This window comes from Mirounga angustirostris, unplaced genomic scaffold (assembly GCF_029215605.1).
Source record: "Mirounga angustirostris isolate CCGP_5_RB_7025 unplaced genomic scaffold, mMirAng1.0.hap1 SCAF_7, whole genome shotgun sequence".
Classification (NCBI taxonomy): domain Eukaryota; kingdom Metazoa; phylum Chordata; class Mammalia; order Carnivora; family Phocidae; genus Mirounga; species Mirounga angustirostris.
Window position 1 is genome coordinate 24,583,205 of NW_026991715.1, and position 21,829 is coordinate 24,605,033.

Consider the following 21,829-nt stretch of genomic DNA (forward strand, 5'->3'; position numbering starts at 1 on the left):
AACATACTCCATCCTTCTTTCAGACTATACCTATAAAATATGGGAGAATGGAACAATGATTTGAGGATTTTAAAAGGTAAATAGTAGTCTGAGGATTGAGAATAAGGCAAAAATTTGAAGGACAACCAAACCAGCAGTAAGTTTATTTTCCTATGTCCTGGACTCAAAACAGCCCCAACTTGGAAGTGGTCATTAGGGCATGTATAGCGAGAGAGGGAGCTAGGAAATGCCTTTGGTTTGCATCAGGGACCTGGAAGGTCTCCTAATGCTCAGAGAAAGTGGGGGAAATTCCCCCCTTCAAAAAAGTTGTCTGCATTCTTTCCTGCCCCATCTACCAAGCAATCCTATGATAGTGGTAGTGGGGACAACAACAGCATCAGTACCAGAAGTCATAAAAATCTGAGGTGAATCTTCCTCTCTGGTCTATAGAGCTTTTATTTTAAGAAGGAAGAGTGAACACCATGGCTTTTTGTTTCAGCCCTTTTATTACTCAAACCTAGACACAGTCATGAAAAGTGCACTACAGAGTGGGGTATCTAAAGCCCAGACTTCCTGGCAGCATTACTGAAAGTACATGGAAAGTACAAACGAGATAATGGAGAGGGAAGAGCTAGGGAAAGTAACCTCATACAGTTGCTTATCAACTGCTCTTGCTCACCTCAGCTTTGCATGTGTGAACACAACCATAAAATTTCTTTGCAAAATGAGCTACTAAGCTGCTGAGCCACTAATTCCCAGCCTGGTCACTAGATGACAACCATATAGGATAGGAGTGTAAAGTGCTTTGAAAATTGACAATGGAAATTTGACAATGAAACCAAAGCCGATAGAGCCTTGGAATTCTGGAACTTTTATCATTTTATGCTAAAAAATGGAAAATTGGTATATATAATATATTTTTTCTCCTCTTGAGTATTTTAACTATGTTAGATAGTTGAAAGCAAAATTATAACATCATCTGATGGTATTTTTGATAGATTTAAATGTAATACCCAAGACAACTCCAACATACATTGAGAAGGGTAAAAGGACCTATATGAAGTTAAACTTCCCACATTTCACTTGATGTGGTAAAATACTGATTCTAAGTAAACTTTGAAAGTTGAATATATATGATGTAAAACCTATAGTAAGCAACTACTAAACAAGTATATAGAAACATGTAGTTGAGGGGCGCCTGGGTGGCTCAGTTGTTAAGCATCTGCCTTCAGCTCAGGTCATGATCCCAGGGTCCTGGGATCAAGCCCCGCATCAGGCTCCCTGCTCTGTGGGAAGCCTGCTTCTCCCTCTGCCCACTCCCCCTGCTTGTGTTCCCTCTCTGGCTGTCTTTCTGTCTGTCAAATAAATAAAAATCTTAAAAAAAAAACAACAACATATAGTTGAAAACACAATAAATAAATTAAAATGGTATACTAAAAAATTTGAAATCTTCCCTTTTAGCAAAGCTTTTATTTCAAAAGAACAAAAACAAGGCAGGAAAGGGAAACAGAAGAAAGGAAAGCAGAGGGCTTTCAACATCAACAATTAAACACGAATAACAAAATGGCAGACCTAAATCCCAATATACATACCAGTAATTAGAGTAAATTAAAATAGTCTAAACACACCAATTTAAAAAATTACCAGATTGTATTGAAAAAAAACAAAGACCTCATTCTTTGCTGTCTGTGAGAAACTTGCTTCAAATGTAATAGGTAAGGTAAGAGTAAAAATATAAAAAATATATACCATGAATAGAAAAACTAAAAACAGTCCAATGGCTAAAATGTACATTTCAGAACAAAGAAAATTACTAAAAACTAAGGGGGACTTTATATAATAAAAGGGTCAATTCACCAAGAAGATATAATGATGTTAAATATTTCAGCACCTACCAATAGAGCTTTAAAATTCATGAAAGAAAAACCAACAGAACTAAAAGGAAAAATAGACAAATGCACAGTTATATTTGGAGATGTTGACATTTCTTGCTTAGTAATTGATTGTCAACAGAAAATCAGCATGTATGTAAAAGAATTGAACAACACATCAACTAACATGGACACACTGTTAGTGTGTCTACCCAAAATAGCAAAATACATGTGCTTTTCAAGTGACATTTTCTGAGAGAACATTTTCTAGCTCATAAAACAAACTTTTAGAAATCTGAAAGAATGAAATCAGATGCATTCCGTTCTTAAATATAATGGAATTAAACTAATAATGAACTATAGAAAAGTAAGAAGAAAATGTTCTCCAAATATTTAGAAAATAATATTTATAAGTAATTTATGGGTCAAAGAGGAAATTTTTAAAAAAAGAGAGACTTTGAACTGAAAAAAAAAGAAATAAGCCATGAAAAGACAACATATAAATTATGGGACACAGGGAAAATAATGTTTAGAGGGAAATTTATATGATCAAATGTTTTTATTAAAAAGAGGAAGGGTCTCATCAATAATCTAAGTTTCTACCTAAATAAATGGAAAGAGAGGAACAAATGAAACAAAAACACATTCATATCAAACAAAAGGTAGGAAATACTGGGGCACTTGGGTGGATCAGTTAGTTAAGCGTCTGACTCTTGATTTCAGCTCGAGTCATGATTTCAGGGTAATGAGATCAAGCCCCGAGTTGGGCTCCATGCTGGGCATGGAGCCTGCTTAAAGATTCTCTTTCTCCTTCTCCTTCTGACCCTCCCCCTCAAGCCCCTCTTTCCCACATGTTCTCTTGCTCTCTCTGTCTCTCTCTCAAAAAAAAGGGGGGAAGGAAATACTAAAGAGTATATATCAATCAAATGAAAACAGAAAAACAATAGTGATAATTAATGAAAGAAAACCTGGTTTTTTGAAAGTGTCAATACATTCTAAACCTCTAGTAAGTTTGACAAAGAAAAATAGAAAATAGGAAAAATAATATCAGCAACAAAAGGGCATATCTTACTACCTCAGACTTTAAAAAAATCATTAGGGAATAATACAAAGAGATCTATGCATATGAATTTGACAACTTAGATGAAATAGACCAATTTATTGAGAATCACAAACTAACAAAACTTACCCCGATCTGAAAGAGCCTGAATAATCTTATACATATTAGTTTAAAACCATCTAAGAATGAAATCTTCAGGCCCAGAAAGTTTCATTGGTGAACTCTTTCAAAGAAAAGATAATACCAATTCTATATTATCTCTTTAAGGAAACAGACAGGTGAGGACACTTCCCAACTCATTTTATGAAGTCAGCATTACCCTGATATAAAAACCAAATCACAAAGTGCGAGGAGAAAAGTACCCATGAAACTACAGACCAATATTCTTCATGACCATACATAAAAAAATAGCAATTTAACTCAGTAATATATAAGAGTAACAGAAAAGAACCAAATAGAGCTTATATCAGAAAAGGAAAACTGATAAAATACTTGAAAATCAATTCATGTAATTAAACTTATTTAAAGTCCAAAGAAGAGACATGATCATATCAACTGATACAGCATGTGACAAATTTCATCATCTATTCACAATAAAAACTCTCAGAAATTTAGGAATAGAAGGGAACAGGCTTAATAAAGAATATCTACTATCTATCTATCTGACACTTAACATCACATTTAATGGTGAAAGAAGGAATACTTTTGCATTTAGTCTGGAACAAGGCAGGTTTGTCCACTGCATCCTTCCTAGGGATGTCCAGAAGTGGAACATGATAATACATGAAAAACATAAATAATTTGAGGTAAGAAATAAAACTGTCCCTTTTTGCAAGAAACATGATTCTTTACATATTAGAAAATGACGAAGTATATATGAAAAAAAAACTAAAGCTAATATTTGAGCTTAATGGGATCACAGAATACAAAGTCAACAAGGTCAGTGTGGTTTACTATACTAGAATTGAACATTCCAAAACTGAAATTTTAAATATATGTGTGTATACATACAAATATATATACAATATACATATAAATACATACGTAATATAAATATATCTATAATTTGTCATAGTTCTGTAATGAAGTAGCTGCATATAAAGTTAGCAAAACATGTGCGGAATCTGGATGATAAGAACTGTAAAATGCTGATGAGAATAATAAAGGAAAATCTAAATAAATGGAGAGACATACAATGTTCATGGATTGGAAGCTTCAGCATAGCACAGATGCAACTCTTCTCAAATTGATCTATAGATTGAACGCAAAATGAAAGTTTGAGCTCTTTTTTGTAGATATAAATAAGATGATTCTAAAATTTATATGAAAAGGCAAATAAATGAATAGCCAAAGCAATTTTGAAAAGAAAAATAGTTTTGAAGGAATCATACTACTTGTTTTTAAAACTTACTACAAAACTTCAGTAATCAAGACAGTGTGGTATTAAGAAATAGATACATAGATACATTCCAGAAGTAGATCCACACAAATATGGCCAGTTGATTTTCTACAAGGTACAAATTCTATTTAATAAAGAAAGAGGGGCACCAGGTGGCTCAGTCGGTTAAGTGTCTGACTCTTGATTTCGCCTCAGGTCATGATCTCAGGGTCCTGGGATTTAACCCCATGTTGGGCTCTGCGCTCAGCATGAAGTCAGCTTGGATTCTCTCTCTCCCTCCCCCTTTGCCCTTCCCCCTGCTCACACTCTCTGTCTCTCTCTAAGATAAATAAAATCTTTAAAAAAATGGTCTCTCAAGAAATGGTCTTGAAAACACTGGACATCATTATGCATAATGAAGAATAATAAAGTTCTTTCACTTTTTTAAATAAAATTTTATAAATGTTTATACAAAATAGATTATTAATCTAAATGTAAATGTTAAACTATAAAAGCCCGGAAGGAAACATAAGAGAAAATCTTTGTGACCTTGAATTAAGTAAAGAGTTTTTAGATATAAAAACACAAGCATGATCCATTAAAGGAGAAATTGGTGAACTGGATTTCATCGATATTAAACAACAAAACCAAAAGCACGTCTGTTCTGTTAAGAGATTAAAATACAAGTTATGGACCAGGAGAAAATATAATTGACCCTTGAACAACATGGGTTTGAACTGCATGGGTCCATTTATGTGTGGATATTTTTTGATAAATACAGTACAGTACAGTACTGTAAGTGTACTTTACCTTTCTTGTGATTTTCTTAATAACCTGTTCTTTTCTCTAGCTTGTTTTATTGTAAGTATACAGTACATAATACATATAACATACAAAATAGGTGTTAGTTAATCAGTAAGCCTCCTCCTGATTAACAGTAAGTAGGCTTTTTTTTTTTTTTTTAAGATTTTATTTATTTATTTGACAGAGAGAGACTTAGCGAGAGAGGGAACAAAAGCAGGGGTGAGAAGCAGGCTTCCGGCTGAGCAGGGAGCCCGATGTGGGGCTCGATCCCAGAACTCCGGGATCGTGACCTGAGCCGAAGGCAGACACTTAACAACTGAGCCACTCAGGTGCCCCACAGTAAGTAGGCTTTTAGTAGTAGTTAAGTTCTGGGGGAGTCAAAGGTTATATGTGGATTTTTTTTTAAATGATTTTGTTTATTTGAGAGAGAGAGAGAGAGCACTCATGAGCCAGGGGAGGGGCACAGGAAGAGAATCTTCAAGCAGACTCCCTGCTGAATGCAGAGCCCAACATGGGGCTTAATCCCAGGACCCACGCGATCACAACCTGAGAAGAAACCAAGAGTCAGACGCTTAACCTACTGATCCCCTAAAACTTATTTGTGGATTTCTGACTGTGTGTGTTGGGGGGCTCAGCACCTCTACCCTTTGCATTCTCAAGGGGCAACCATTGTCATAAATCACATATCCAGGCGCAAGGATTTATATACAGAATATATAAAGAACTCTCAAAGCTCAACACTAAGAAAACAAACAATTTAAAAATGTGCAAGACTTGATGTGATATTTCACAAGAAGAATATATAGATGGCAAGTAAACACTGCATAGATGTCATCGTCACTTGTCATTACGGATATGCAAATTAAATCCACAAGGAGATATCACTATACCGATTGGATGGCTAAAATTTAAAATACTGACACTATCAAGTGCTGTGGATAATGTGGATCAAGTTTCATCCTCAAACATTGCTGCTGGCAGTGCAAAATTTTATAACCCCTTGGGAAAACAATCTGGCAATTTCTTATAAAGATATACATATACTTACCATATGGCCCAGCAATCCAATTTCTGGGTTTTTACTTCAGAAAAACAAAAATTTATCTTCATACAAAACCTGTTCATGGATGTTGATACTTACTTTGTTCACAATTAGGAAAAACTGGAAGCAATTCAATGGCCTTCAAGAGGCGAATGGTTTAAACAATCTGTAGTAATCTGAGGACTGTCAGAGCATTATGCTCAGTGAAAGAAGCTGGTCTCATAAGGTCACCTGCCTTATGAATCCATTTACATGACATTGTCTAAAAGACAACCCTGTAATGATGATCAGATCAGTGATTCAGTGGTCACTCCTGTTTTAAAAATGGGCAAGTTTTTTTTAAAAAACTATAAAGGGAAGTCACAAAACAGTTTTGGGGAGTGATGGACCTTTTCTGGCTCCTGATGGTGATGGTGGTTAAATGAATCAGTGTGAGTGTTAAAATTCGTAGAACTGTTAAATAAAAAGTACATGTTACTGTAAATGAATTTAAAAATTAAAAAGAGAAAGAAATTATGTGATTAGATTTGCTTTTGGCATTCCAGCCAGGGATTTCCCAAAGGTTTCAGCAGGTTGTATCTTGCACAGATTACCTATCTATAGGGCCTAAGGAACAAAAGAGACTGAAATCCCACCCAGACTTCACCTACCAAACACCTTTGCTCATTCACTGGGGAGCCTTTTTAAAACCTCATCTCCCCACTGTGCCCCTTTTAAATTCACACTAATGCACTCTTCTAACTGAGGCCCTGCTGAAGAGCTGATAATTTTTGCAGACTTTAGTGAGTGTGTTCAAATGTATTGTTTTAGAATCTCCAAATGGAAGTCTGTTTCTTTGTTTTCCTTTCTTTCCTTTATCCCTGTTCAAATTCTACCCATTTTTCAGAACCCTGATTAATTTCCACTTTTGGACTTGTTAGACTCTCTGACTCTACCAGGCATGCTTTTGGAGGAATTCAATATACCTTGCATTCTGTTCATTTCCTCTCCTTCTGATCTCTTTGTGATCAAGGATCTTGCTCCCTGCTTGTCTGTGTCCTCAGCAACATAGCACATTAATGAGCGTCCCAGGTACTCCATCTTGGTATTTCTGAATAGAAACGAATTCCTGATAGGAAAATGACATTTTTCCTGTGGTTTACAATAAAAGCAAAGCTGAACTTATCTCGTTTAACTCTTGGCTGCTGGTGTATTTCTTATTAGGCTCTGGCCAGGACATAAATCAGACACTTTATATTTCTATTTTGGCACGACATGTTGCAGGGATAAGTCTTGGATACATAATTCTTAAGGAATTATTATGGAAAGTGATTGTTCATAAGATACTTTCCTTCTCAAGATCCTTTACTGTTAAATGTTAAAGCTTCATTTGGTTATAGGATTTTGTTTATATTAGAAAATATTTTAATGGTACTGTTAAACACTATATAAATATTAAAATATGCTGAATATATCCTTGGGAAACAAAACACATCTTAATTTAGAAAATACTCTGAGGTCTTCCTTATAGTTTTTAAGAGTTGTTCTTATTATAAGGTCTACAAGTGCAACTTTGTATTCACCACACACTTACACCGTGTTGTCAGTGTAGGAGAACACTTATTAAGAATCTACCACATGCCATGGGTTTTTAAATACATCACCTCCTTTAACCCTTCAAAACCTCTGTGTCATAAGGGATTGTTAAGCTCATTTGACAGGTAAGAAAGTTTAATATTTAATGGTTACCATGTTTCACGTAAGCCAACATAGGCTTGAAATATTTTATCTACATTAGTTAGCATTCCTAAGCCAAATGGTTAATTTTCCAGTTTTACTGTTAAGAAAACTGAGGCTCAGAAAAAAGAAGTAACTTTCCTATGGTCACACAGCTAAAAATCAAGCCTGGGACTCAAGCCCTAGAATCTTTGACACAAGAGCATAGATTCTTTTTTTTTTTTTTTTAAAGATTTTATTTATTTATTTGACAGAGACACAGCAAGAGAGGGAACACAAGCAGGGGGAGTGGGAGAGGGAGAAGCAGGCTTCCCGCCAAGCAGGGAGCCCGACACGGGGCTCGATCCCAGGATCCTGGGATCATGACCGGAGCCAAAGGCAGACACTTAAAGACTGAGCCACCCAGGCGCCCCAGGAGCATAGATTCTTAAAGCTTTATTCTCTGCATTTTGCCTTCACTATACTTCATGCAGAAAACAGGTCATGAAAAATTTGTTGTTGAATTCCAATCAGGATTTTAGAAAACATCAAATCATTTTTGAGAAGGTTTTTAACCAGTTTACTCTTAACTCCCTTGGTGTATAGACCTTTAAAAAGCTGAGATCTTTTTTTTTTTAATTTTATTTATTTATTTTTAAAGATTTTATGTATTTATTCGACAGAAAGAGAGAGACACAGCGAGAGAGGGAACACAAGCAGGGGGAGTGGGAGAGGGAGAAGCAGGCTTCCCACAGAGCAGGGAGCTGGATGCGGGGCTGGATCCCAGAACTCTGGGATCATGACCTGAGCCGAAGGCAGACGCTTAACGACTAAGCCACCCAGGCGCCCTAAAAATGCTGAGATCTTAAAAACGCATCTAAAGTTGGAATACTTGTCCTTAATTAAATGTGTTTTATTTAACAAATTATGTCAAATCTCTGTATTAAACTTAATATTTTAAATTTTAGTAGTTGTGATTTAAGAATATTAGATACTTGTAATTATATTGTAATTATATTCTTCAGATTTTTCCAGTTTATGGAATTATTTCTTTTCTTTACTTGAATAAAAGCCACTGATCATACTGAGTAGAAAGCAAGTTATAAAAAGCAGCAAAATGATTAAAAATTGGCATGATGAAAAAAGAATGTTGTATCACACTGTTTTGAAGTTTGAGTTGGCTTATAGTTATAAATGCATGCTGTCAGTGTTTTTACTAGTATTCTAAAAAGACAATTTATAGAGCTTTTTAGTAGCATGATATTTTTAGTTTTAATTGTCCCTGTTTAATGCCTTCAGGATATGATTACGTTATAACATTATAAAATTGCGTTGGCCAAAATTCCTGATTTATATGCAATCAGAACACTTTTAAATTTTTCCAGCTGTATCCTTCAACTTACTTCACAAAAATCTTTAACTGTGATTCATCTTACCTATTTTTTAAAGTCATGACAGTTTTTTAATCTCCAAGGCAGATGAAATCATTAAGCCTAGTTTGTTTTTGTTTTTGTTTTGCTTTTGTGGCCAAAGTCCTGCAGAAAGCCTAAGAACTCTGATTTATCATTTTTAAATTAACTTAGCAATGTGAATACCAATTTTAATCCATGTTTGTGGTAGACTACACAGTAAATTTCCCATTTCTGATTTATAAGCGTTAGATGTATAATCTACCACATATGGCTTTATCAATGTGCCACAAGCATTATATTTTCAGAGTTGCACTGAAATCTAAATTAAGAATTTTAGATGGTATATGTTATTAATGATGTATTAAAGATATACCCAAACTACAGTAAGGTACAATGGAGTCTGGCTTAATTTAAAGTCCCTAAGGATTTGAGAGTTTAACTTCTGAAACCATCCAATAACTTGCCCTTAAATTTTCTGAAAGAGAAAAGTGAATGTGAAGTAGAATAAATCTAGAATACAATAGCAGGAGCACAAAACCAGCCTGCAGACATAAATTTTCCTAGTTGTTCTTCCTTTCATACAAAAGCAGTCCTTTTCATTATCTTAATGTAGGGAGGAGGTGGGTCTGCTTGGTGGGAAAGTTTATTATAAAGATTAAGGACATGTGAAAACAAGAAAAGCAACGAGTAAACCTCTTTTGGAACTTGTCCATGACCATGACATTCTCCCCAGCTCTCAAAAGAGCAGAATTTAGGAATTGGCCACTGCTGCCTACCCGGCATGCCACTCCCCCCACGCCCTGGACTCTCTTTCACTATTTATGATGAACATTTACTTGAACCATCTTTCACCTTCTTTTTCCTGTATCATATTAATATTTCATATAAAGCTTGCCAGAGAATTAGACATGCTATCCATATGCTGTGTAGTCCAGTACTTCACTGACTTTAGATACCTCCAATCACACCTTAGGATAATAAAATAAAAGGAGTGATTATTGACTGTTTAATTTACCTTTAGCAACCAATTAAAAACATACACACTTTTTTTAACATGTACACTCTCATCTCTAGTTAATTTTGCCGCAATACACATTATAAGGTCAAAGATAATACTAAATTAGGAAAAGAAAATGTTGCATCTAGCTTCCTACAGAGCTCTCTGAGATATTGGGTATCTACATCTTTGCAGTGAATTCCTTTGTCTACATGCTGGACTTGGCCTTCAAATGCATTTGGTGTGTTCAACTCAAGAATAATGGTTTGGTTAGGGCACTGTAACTCCTGTTCAACTCTTTCCACCACTCTCTTTATCTTCCCACCCTCCCCAGTCCCTACCTGTCCAGGTCTTAGTGCTGCTGAAGATGCTGCCAGATCTCAGTCATGTCATTCATGGGTCCCCCAAGGTTAACTGCCCACCTTTCCTGCCTTCTTGGAAAGAGAGTCAAAGTAGTCTCAGACATGACAGTCCAGCCCTTCTTTTCACGTACTCACCCAGTGTTTTCATTAATTCCCTATTTGAGTCATCCTATATCAGCCTGGAGTTTCCCAATGTGCTATCCTCCAGAGTTCCAAAGGTTACCTACCACTAGTCCTATCCCTTCGCACCTGCCCTCAGAGCAAAGCCTGTAGATGACTAAGAAGACATGACCTGGGTGGAAATACAATACTTGATCTTAGCCAAAAGGCCAAGAAGTGATTGATCTGTGTGGAAAAAGAGAAATGTATATTAATACACCTCAAAATGTATTATCATGGCACTATAAAATGTGTAGTGTACATAGTACTCTACAGTTCTACACATTGGGGATGAACAAATTGACTTCTCAGTACTTTCCTGCCCTTGTGGTGCTTACGTTCTAATGAAGAGGATGGCCAATATCCAAATACTTAAATTAATTGGTACATTAAAAGATAAACCCCCTCAGGAAAAAAAGTAGTAGATGTAAGTAAGAGATAATCTGGGAGTTCCAGGGTGGGGGAAAAGGGTATTTGTAATTTAAATTTGGTGATCAAGAAGATCTGGAGAGAGGATCTAATGAGGGAATGTTCCAGAGGGAAAAGCCAGTGAAGAGGTCTTGAGATGGAAATGACAAGAAAAGAGAAAAGAAAAGGGAAGAAAAAAAAAAAAAGCTAATGTAGCTGGAGTAGAATGAATACATGGGATTATAATAGAAAATTCTAGATTTTGTATTTCTTTTGACAGCTTTGGCAAATTGTAAGGTTTATTGGCATACATTTATATATATTACCTTGATGTCTTTAGGAAATGATCACATTTTCAACTTCTTTTTTTTTTAATTCTTATGTTAATCCCCATACATTACATCATTAGTTTTAGATGAAGTGTTCCATGATTCATTGTTTGTGCATAACACCCAGTGCTCCATGCAGAATGTGCCCTCCTCAATACCCACCACCAGGCTAACCCATCCTCCCACCCCCCTCCCCTCTAGAACCCTGTTTGTTTTTCAGAGTCCATCGTCTCTCATGGTTCGTCTACCCCTCCGATTTCCCCCGCTTCATTCTTCCCCTCCCGCTACCTTCTTCTTCTTCTTTTTTTTTTCTTAACATATATTGCATTATTTGTTTCAGAGGTACAGATCTGAGATTCAACAGTCTTGCACAATTCACAGTGCTTACCAGAGCACATACCCTCCCCAGTGTCTATCACTCAGTCACCCCATCCCTCCCACCTCACCGTGGCTCATGCCCCTGAAGGTATGCTGAGCATGTATTCATCTTTGTACCTTTGGTACTTGTCATCTCTTACATTACTTGTTCCATTAGGGCCTCAAGCAATAGTAGGACTTAGAGGTAAAAAACTTTCCTCCTAGGATACAATCCTAGGACAAATATCTTACCTAGGACTATGCAGGATTTTGTGCCAGGAAAGACAAGATATTGAACTTAGGTAGTCTAGCTAGTGCTTAAAGACAGCAGGGCTGGAGCTAGACAATTTAATTTTGTTAGGATATGTCCATCTGATCACATAAAACTGATTTCCTGAGTAGTCCATTATTATAACATGCTTCCTGTGGGGTTTTGGGGGTCTATGATTATCTTCAAGAGGTATCAAATTACATCCTAGGATAGTATGTTTTTGTTTTCAGATGAGAGATTCTGTTGACACCTCATACATGACTTGATTCATTTTTAGGTGGGAAATTAGAGGGTTTTTTGGTGTCCTTGGTGTTTGTAGAATTTTGTATATTCGAAGAGTGTTTTAAAAAGAGTCTGTATTATATGTATCTTTAAATAACAGCTGTGTTAAATCCTTTCCCCTTTAAACTCTACCCCTTATTATAATAAGAAACGTGAGTTTTTGAAAGGAACTGAAAAGCATAGGCCTAGAAACAGAATAATGCAAGTCATTTAAATTAGTCATGGTTACAATTATTCTCCATAACTTTCAAGTTAGAGAAAATCTTCCTGGTGTGCCAAATGTAAGACAATGAAATTCAAATTTATCAGAGTCTTAGTTGAAGACTCTGACTTTACACATAAGTAAAAAAAGAATAGGAGGAGAGAATCATTTTGTTTGTTAAACTACTTCCTGGTCTATAAGAGATTCTGTTAATTACTATTTAAATTTCATAGACATGATTATCATATTTATGTCTTTAATCTTCTCATTATAAAAGTATTGTAAACACTTAAATGAATTTGGAATATTGGAAAAGAGGAAGAAAAATTACTTACTATCTCTCTACATGATACAATTGCTATTAAAAATTTATTGTAATTGTATAGTTTTTTGTTTTAAGTAAGCTCTATGTCCAGTGTGGGGCTTGCACTCACAACCCTGAGGTGCAATCACATTCTCTACCGACTGAGCCAGCCAGGTGCCCCCATTTTTATGTAGTCTTTTTGTTCTCCTGTGAAAATGTGATGGTATGGATTTTTTTAATACTTAGGTGTAATCATACCTCTATGCCAATATGTACTCATTTTTTTTTTTTAAAGATTTAATTATTTGACAGAGAGAGATACAGCGAGAGAGGGAACACAAGCAGCGGGAGTGGGAGAGGGAGAAGCAGGCTTCCCGCGGAGCAGGGAGCCCGATGCGGGGCTCGATCCCAGGACCCTGGGATCATGACCTGAGCCGAAGGCAGACGCTTAACGACTGAGCCACCCAGGCGCCCCAATATGTACTCATTTTTAAATTACATTTTATTGTATATAAATTTATATTTTATGGTATAAAATATGTCTTTTACATTACAAATTATAATTTTTATCAGCAAATTTCTTTCATGACTACACAGTAGTCATTGATTTCCCATAGCTTGGTGAGGAATCTAGGGCCCCCAGAGAGATTACTGTTCATTCTTTCTCCTCCCCTATCCCACAGGGTTGGTGCTAGGAAAATGTCAAAGTTCTATACCTCTTGCATTCCTCTTGCTTCCCGCTATTGCTTCTAAGTCAAAATCTCTCATCCTCATATAAAAACTCTTCATTTGGAGCTAAAGCTCTTCAGCTTTACCATCTTAAATGTCTCTGTCACCATGATAGGTTGTTCTCCTTGATCCTTACCCACGTTTCACATGGATGTTGGCCACCTCCCCCCTCTTCCTGAGTTCATTGTGATCATGTGCAATTTCAAGTTCATATAATCAGTCCAACCAATACTACTTAATAATTCTTTGACCTTGATCTGGATGACGTCTGACTTTCTCTGCTATCCTGGCAATACCTAATCATGAACATTAACTATTCCCCTAGTACTTAATCAGCTCTCTTTCCCATTTCTCTCACTATTCCAGTTTGTTTCTTTTTCAAAAAATACTAACTCCCGTCTACATTTGACCCACACCTCACCTAACATTGTATCCTCTTTCACTTGACATACAAGAATATCAGAAAGTAATTTCTTTAACTTAACAAATGGTATCCGTGAAAGCCTTCCAGTGGGGTGCCTGCATGGCTCAGTTGGTTAAGCAAGACTGACTCTGGGTTTCAGCTCAGGTCATGATCTCAGGGTCTTGAGATCAAGCCGTGCATCAGGCTCTGTGCTCAGCAGGGAGTCTTCTTGAGATTCTCTTTCTCTCTCCGTCTCCTTCTCCTCCCCTCCATTCTCTCTCTCTCTCAAATAAATAAACAAGTCTTTTTAAAAGAGGTATCCTAGCCAATGTAGTAAGGTACAGAACAGTATGGAAAAAATATACCAATATAGAATGGAAAGAATAATACAGAAGAGGTAAGAATTAGAAACAGATGATAATACTGTTTTTGGTGGGAACAAAATATTTGAAGGGGTACAGGAGAAGAAATGTAAAACTTATTAAAGTGACTAAATTTGGTATGTACTGGTCCATACAGCAAAGAGATGTAACGTGATGACAACCACATTGACTGACTTTTAATCTGCATATGGTGATAAGATTATTGTAGTTGTGAAATATAGGTGCATCCTAAGGGAAATTTGTACCAAACAATGATCTTTGACATGGTAATTATAGTTGAACTTAATTTAGTATTTTTGTATTTATTCTCATTATATACGTTTTAAATTTTTCAAATGTGCAAGAGAATTATTAAGAGAAGATACTTTTGGTTCTCTCCTTCACTCCTTCCTTCCATCTTTCTTTCCTTCCTTCTTCCTTTCAACCATAACACAAGTTCAGTCACTCTCATATCTTTGTTTTCCATATTTTGTTGCATTAATAAATGCATGACTTAGCTCTCTTAAAATTCACATTATGGTAAGAATCTCTTGAAGTTTTTATTTGATTTGTTATTTAATGGAACTAGATAACAAATGCATTTTCCTCCTCCTCTTTTTCTCCCTTTCCTAACCACTCTGTGTTTACCCCTACCTTCATCTTTCCTTCCCACCATATCCATTTGTGTTAATCAGCCAAATGAAGTAGTAGGGCTTATCACCTGTCTATTCATCTGTCCATCCATTCATAAGGAAGTAATTTCGTTTACTTGTTGATTTTATATTTTAATAAAATATTTCTACGTATATAGATAAAATAACATCTTTACACATTTCATCTCTTGGCCGTTTCTTCCTATAGTTATGTTTTTAAAATAGTATGTTTACACTGTATTTTGCTTAGAGAATGTATCTTCATTTTTCTGGTAGGCCAATGGATACCAGGCCTTGAGAGTAGTAGTTGAGGATTTCAGATGTTCCATTTTCAATCCTCGAACAATGCCTCTGTTCAAACCTGTGTGCTTCAGTCTTGAGTCTTTGTGGGGTTCTACCATAGTAATAAGATCCTTCTCCCCTGTCATTTGGGCTGTGGCTCCCCTAAATCATTTCATATTCTTCCATGAATCTTCTATATTTCCAAAACAAGGGCAAGGTGATTTATTTACATCTTTAAATAAATGTAATCATTTCATAACACTATTTTTTATGTTTCTGAAGAGAGAAGAAAAGTCACAAGCGTCAGCTAACCATCTTTAACTAGGGATCATTCTGCACTAAATTGTAACTAGCAGGAAAATAAACGTTAGTTGGTAGGTGGAGTCAAAGTTCATTTCAAATCCTCATTCCATAATATTTAGTAGTCATGTGATCTTTGGCAAATCACTTCACCTTTGCAGATCTTAATTTCTTCATATAATGAGTTTAAATGTATTTTATAAGGATATGAGGATTATGGAACATACATATAATTCAATAAACACTAGATATTACTTTAATAACCTTTGTTTTTTGAAAATGCATTAAAACTTATATTTGGAAGGTTACATTTCTTTGTATTAAATGATATTTATTCAGGGATGTATCTTAATTAGTAATATAGTACATAAATCTTTGACTAAGGAATATCAGTGATTTTACATATTATCTTACCATTGATTTAAACCAAAAGATCAAATATCTTACTGCAATTGTTGTCTTAGATAATATTTCATTATCATATACTCTGCAGTTGGACCATCTTGTCAGCAAAAACTGTTCAAAGAAAATACTTTTCAATATTCCCAATATCACAGGTCGTTCTTATTCATATTAGTTAAAATGGTATTTTACAAAAAAAAAATTTCAAAATTTTATTAACTCACAATATCAGTGTAAGTTCAAGAATGCCATACATATGTATTTTATTTTATTTTAGGATATTTCTCTGAAACTAGGTCCTTTAGAAGAATTGAAAAATATTTAACTTAATCATTGCTTTTTGATTTACATTTTCAAAGTTGTATCCATTCATTTATCTTACATGACAATGACAAGTGGTATTTGTAAAATATATTCTTAGAGCATGCGTTTTGAGAATTGGATAATTGATTAAATAATTTAATCTGAAATATGAAATTGAAAAGAATATTAAGTTTATTGAGTGACTTATACGTACACAATTTCCCTTAAAATTCCATTTATAAGGGCTAGATATCATAGTTTAATATTGACATTATTTGAATGGAAATACCATCATTTTTCATTTCTTCTACTGATGCCTAGCATAAATATTTACATTTGAATCTGACATATGATAATTCATGTGTATGTTTTCTAGGTATAGCTTATTTGAGTGGAATGTGTAGTGAAAAGAGAAAATGTATTATTGCTGAAGACAATGGCCTGAATCTTGCATTTACAATTGCTCATGAAATGGGTCACAAGTAAGTAAAAATTCTGGCAAAGCCACATATTAGCATATAACTTTGTAATTTGAGTTATTGAATTACATTCATATATTTTGTATTTGGGGGGTTAGGGTTTTTTTAAAATTTAGAGAAACAGATGGCAAATATCATCTAATTTAAGGTGTCTTCACTAAATCAAAAACTAATGACGTGTACTGTATGGTGACTAACATAACATAATAAAATAAAAAATAAAAAATAAATAGAAAAAAACAAATTTCACAGCAGGAACTATAAATAAAAAAATAAAATAAAGTGTCTTCTGAATACTGTAGCCATTTCTTATACTTTGAATAAAATCTTACTACATTATTAACATTCACTTAGGATATTCATTACATGGCACATGATTCATTTCACTACACATTTCCAAATGGTATAAACATGGCAATAAATGATGACACTACAGAGTTATTTATTATTCAAATGTTCAAAGAAAACATTTAGTACAAATAAAAATCTTTCCAACCTATAATAGCATGTTTATTATTACCTGATACAGAGTAAAGAAATTAATCTGCATGGCTTGGAGTAAGGTATTTGAAAGAAACTTCATCTGATCACATAGTTACTATGTGATGAACAGTAGGTCTCAGGAACAATTCTAAGTATTTTACATAGTTTGGTTCATTTAAAATCCAAAAAGCAAGGATCTCATTTTACAGATAATGTTAATAGCAATCATAATTAGTAATAGCAACATTTATATAGTACTTACCATGTGCCAAGACATTTCTAAGTGCTTTATATATCCTCATAACATTTTGGGGAGGTATGGCTATTAGAGTACCCATCTTACAGGGGAGAAAACTGAAGTATGGAGAAGTTACTTTGTTCTCCCAAAGTTATGAAAATAGTTAAGTGTTGGAGGAAGGATTTGAACTCAGTCCATTTAAATAAAGTCATACTGTTCTGTGTTTTTATCTGCTATCTCTGGGCCTTTGATCCCTCAGGAGTAAAATGGGGATAATACCTGTGTTATGAGTTTGGTCTGGGATTCAGATTATGTAAGAACAAGGAATATTTACAGGCAGTATATTACAGTAGAAATGGTGTGGAGTCAGACAGAATTTTGACTATGGCCTTCCCTGCATGCTAGCAGGATCAGCAGTACATATGAAAAGTATTTTAATTGGACTCAGATTTAGTGGTCCTACTCAGGGAGGTGATCTTTATGGAGGCCTCTTTGGTCAAAGACATATTTAGTTTGGCTGGTAGTGTTTAAAAATTTGAATCAGTTGCCAACATTAAAAAGTATAAATTTGACATAAAAATGCAAATTTCCAGACCTGGCAACATTAGACCTACAGTCCCATATGGCAGCCATTCCTTGGAGCTGAGTAGCGTCTGTACCCTTTAGACTGGGCCCATCTTTCCCAGCTCATCACAGGCTGCAGCTCTGTAGTATTGTAGTGTACTGTAGACCCAGCTCACTCTATTTTCATTATATGCCTGGACTCGGTAGACAACTGAGTAAATTGAGCCATGGACTTCGATTGGTATAAGAAAGCTCACAAGAAGAATTATATAGGACATAACGGTGTTTGATTAAAATAACTTTTTATTCAAATAAACTGAAGTATAGAAAAATGATCAAGTTATAATTATATAGCTCAATGAGTTCTCAGAAATTGAGTATGACCTTGTGCCCATAACCTATTCTAAGAAATAAGACATTATCAACAGTGGTTGATTTTTGATGTCACTGTTTTTAAACGGTAAATACACTTTCATTTTCTCCCATGCAGGCTTTCAGTAGTCAGTTTGGAGTGTTCTAGAATACAAAGTGTTTATTTGTTAGTCAAAAAAGAAACAAAAAAAAAAGATAAATAACACTTTAAGATCATCATCCTTTAGGGAAAGTATGCCCTGCAATAACCTAATTCAGTGTTCCACTCCAGGAATGATAGGATTTAGATTCTTAATTCCAATATAATTTTCATAATTTAAAGATATTCCAGTTTAATCATATTAAGGAAAACCATGTACCTTATTTGAACAAAACATACTGAAAATAATGTTTAGAGGCAAGAAAAAGTTGGTATTAACAAATTTTAAGACCACAAGGGCAAATTCATCACAAGTACAGTTTTTATAAGTTAAATGCTAGTTTCCTAATAATATAATTTTCACTCTAGCTATGCATTAACAGCATGGTATACAAGCAATTTCAGTATATTTTTATGAAACAGACAAGTAACCTCAATAGTAGAAGGTTCACTTTATGAAGCAATCTTTACTTTAGTATATGTAAAATAAATTTCTTTAATCTCTGATGAATTCTAAAATGTAGGAAAAACACAAAGGAACCTGCCACAATGCAAGTTACTTTATTAACATGCAAAGGCTTGGTCAAGAACTTCCAACTACTTAAAAAACTAAATGATATAGTTTAAGGAAAGGCCACTTGAGCTTTATGTAGTAGAAACATTGGTTTATGACCAGGAACTCAGGTTGGAATGGCTAAAAGGGCAGTAAAATATTATTTTATTTGACTTTTATAGAGCTGTACCCAAAATCAATAGAAATGTGCCAAAGGTAGGGTAATACTTGATGGATTAAGACCAGGACATATGATATATATTGAACTACTTAGTTACTAAAAAATCCTCCTTACTTGTAAGCAATATTTGTCTCAAAAGTAGAGGCTACTGTTCTTCTTAATGGTCGAAAGTGGGATACACTAACAGAATAATTGTGTCTTTAACAAAGAACATAAGACAGGAGAGAGGTCATCTGTATAAATTATATCATCATCATCCAGTGTAAGATATAAAGCACAATGAAAGAAAAACGTAGGGAAAAGAAATAAAAAACAATGTTCATACACGCATAGCCTCTCAAATAGGCAGTTTTCACAAACGTTAGATAATTATATCTAGGGATCCTATGTGTGCACGCACAGAAATCAGTAGAGCTCTTTTACTTAGGGATATAATTAAGTCAACTATTTAAGTGAATCGGTTAAATTCTTATTTTTTATCTTTTCTAATTTCTTTCTTTTGTTTTTTTTTTTTGTGGGGGAGAGGTTATAACTTTTTCCAATTTATTTCCTTATGCAGAGAATGGATCATATAATTCTGCAAACCACAATTTTAGAATGGCAGAATGATTCTATTTAAACTTGCCAATTAAAGAATGCCTTTGTAATCACACATGAAATGTTTCTACATGGATTTGGGATGAGTGTGTTTATGTTTGTTACCTTGAATTTGGTTTCTAGAATTTCCCAGAGAAACTCCACATATGGCTGGAAAAGTCAGTAAGGGCCACCAAGTAATAAAAACCGAGGCTTAAGGGTGACAATTTGAGTAATTGAAGAGAACAAAAAAATACTTCTTTTACTATTTCAAAGGAATCTTAAATGTAAAAATGTATCGAATTTTCCTTTGGGAAATTGCCTAATAAAAAAATCTTCTAATTATATACAAAAGTATAGATTAGTATCCATAGCAAGAAAGAGGAAATAAATGATTTATACCAATGTTTATGATTCTTTTTCAAAATTATTTTCCTTTCTAAACAGTAGGTCAAGGGGTGTGATTTTTTTTCTTATAACCAAAATTTTCAACAATAGAATGTTTTTATTGGTATTAAAGGTATTTATATCCATGAAATACAAATGGGATCTTCATTATTTTACTGTGATAGAGGTTAAAACTTTATTTTTAAAACTTTATTTTTATAAATAATACCTTAGGAAATTATTCATAAATTTGATGGAGTTTGTTGAGTGCACATGGATATACATATGCACTATGTTTTATGTATTTTATATGATCTTTATAAATAATAATTTGTTAAAGTAAGAAATTTTACTTTGATTTCAAGCCATTCTTTATTATCGATATATAGATTGTGGTTAGATTACTGTGTTTGGGGAGTGTTCCCAAGACCACCCTCAGGTTCACTGATTCGTTAGCAGAACTCACAAAACTCAAAAAAGCCATGTTATTCAAATGATAGTTTATTACAGTAAAAGGGTATAGATTAAAATCAGCAAAGGAACAGGCATATGGGGCAGGATCCAGGGAACATATGGCACAAACTTAAAGTTGTCTTCTCCCAGTGGAGTTGTGCAAAATGAACTGTGTATTAGTTCTCTAAACAGTGATGTGTGAAAACACACACACAAAGTATTGCCAACCCAGGAAACTAACCTGAGCTTTGGTATCCAGGGTTTTTAATAGATGGTAATGTTGGTCGTGGAGGCATGACTGACCACCCACAAGGCAGACCTTCATTCTCCATCCCCTCCAGAGGTCAAGCTGGCCAAGCCCTACCCCAAGATCATATCATTAGTATAAGCTATCTGGCTTGCCCTAGGGCCCCCAGGTAAACAAAGATATTCTTATCACAAAAGATATTCCAGAGGCTTACAGGTTACCTCCCAGGAGCTGGGCAAGGACTAGACCTATATGCAGGTTTTGGACCACGCAAACTTGCAGAGTTAACTTTTTACTGCATAATTATATAATATTTTTTAAGTTTTAAGATATCGTATTTATATTAGATTGCTAAAACCTTTCTAATAAAAATAATAATGTCTTCTTTTATTAAAAGGTATTGCACTAAATACTGTGTATTCCTCTATAGTACAATTTCATAAAAATCTGGAGCTATCCTTTGTGATTACTGTCTTTTTATAGATGAGGAAACTGAAGCTAATAGACTAATTTTTCAGGAGTTCTTTTGATACTAAAAGCCTTCTTTTTTTAAAAAAATTTTTATTGTTATGTTAATCACCATACATTACATCATTAGTTTTTGATGTAGTGTTCCATGATTCATTGTTTGTGCATACACCCAGTGCTCCATGCAGTACATGCCCTCTTTAATATCCATCACCAGGCTAACCCATCCTCCCACCCCCCTCCCCTCTAGAACCCTCAGTTTGTTTTTCAGAATCCATAGTCTCTCACAGTTCGTCTCCCCCTCCAATTTCCCCCCCTTCATTCTTCCCCTCCTGCTATCTTC

The 21,829-nt window shown here is 34.6% G+C and overlaps 1 protein-coding gene across 1 annotated transcript in view; it reads left to right on the top strand.

Annotated features, from left to right (window-relative positions):
• The window catches only part of ADAMTS19 (ADAM metallopeptidase with thrombospondin type 1 motif 19), a 253,226-nt gene that overhangs the window by 101,483 nt on the left and 129,914 nt on the right, over positions 1-21,829 (top strand). The window contains exon 8 of the mRNA XM_064595853.1: positions 16,723-16,828. Within this exon, the coding sequence (XP_064451923.1) occupies positions 16,723-16,828 (106 nt within the window). The remainder of the gene's footprint in view (positions 1-16,722; positions 16,829-21,829) is intronic.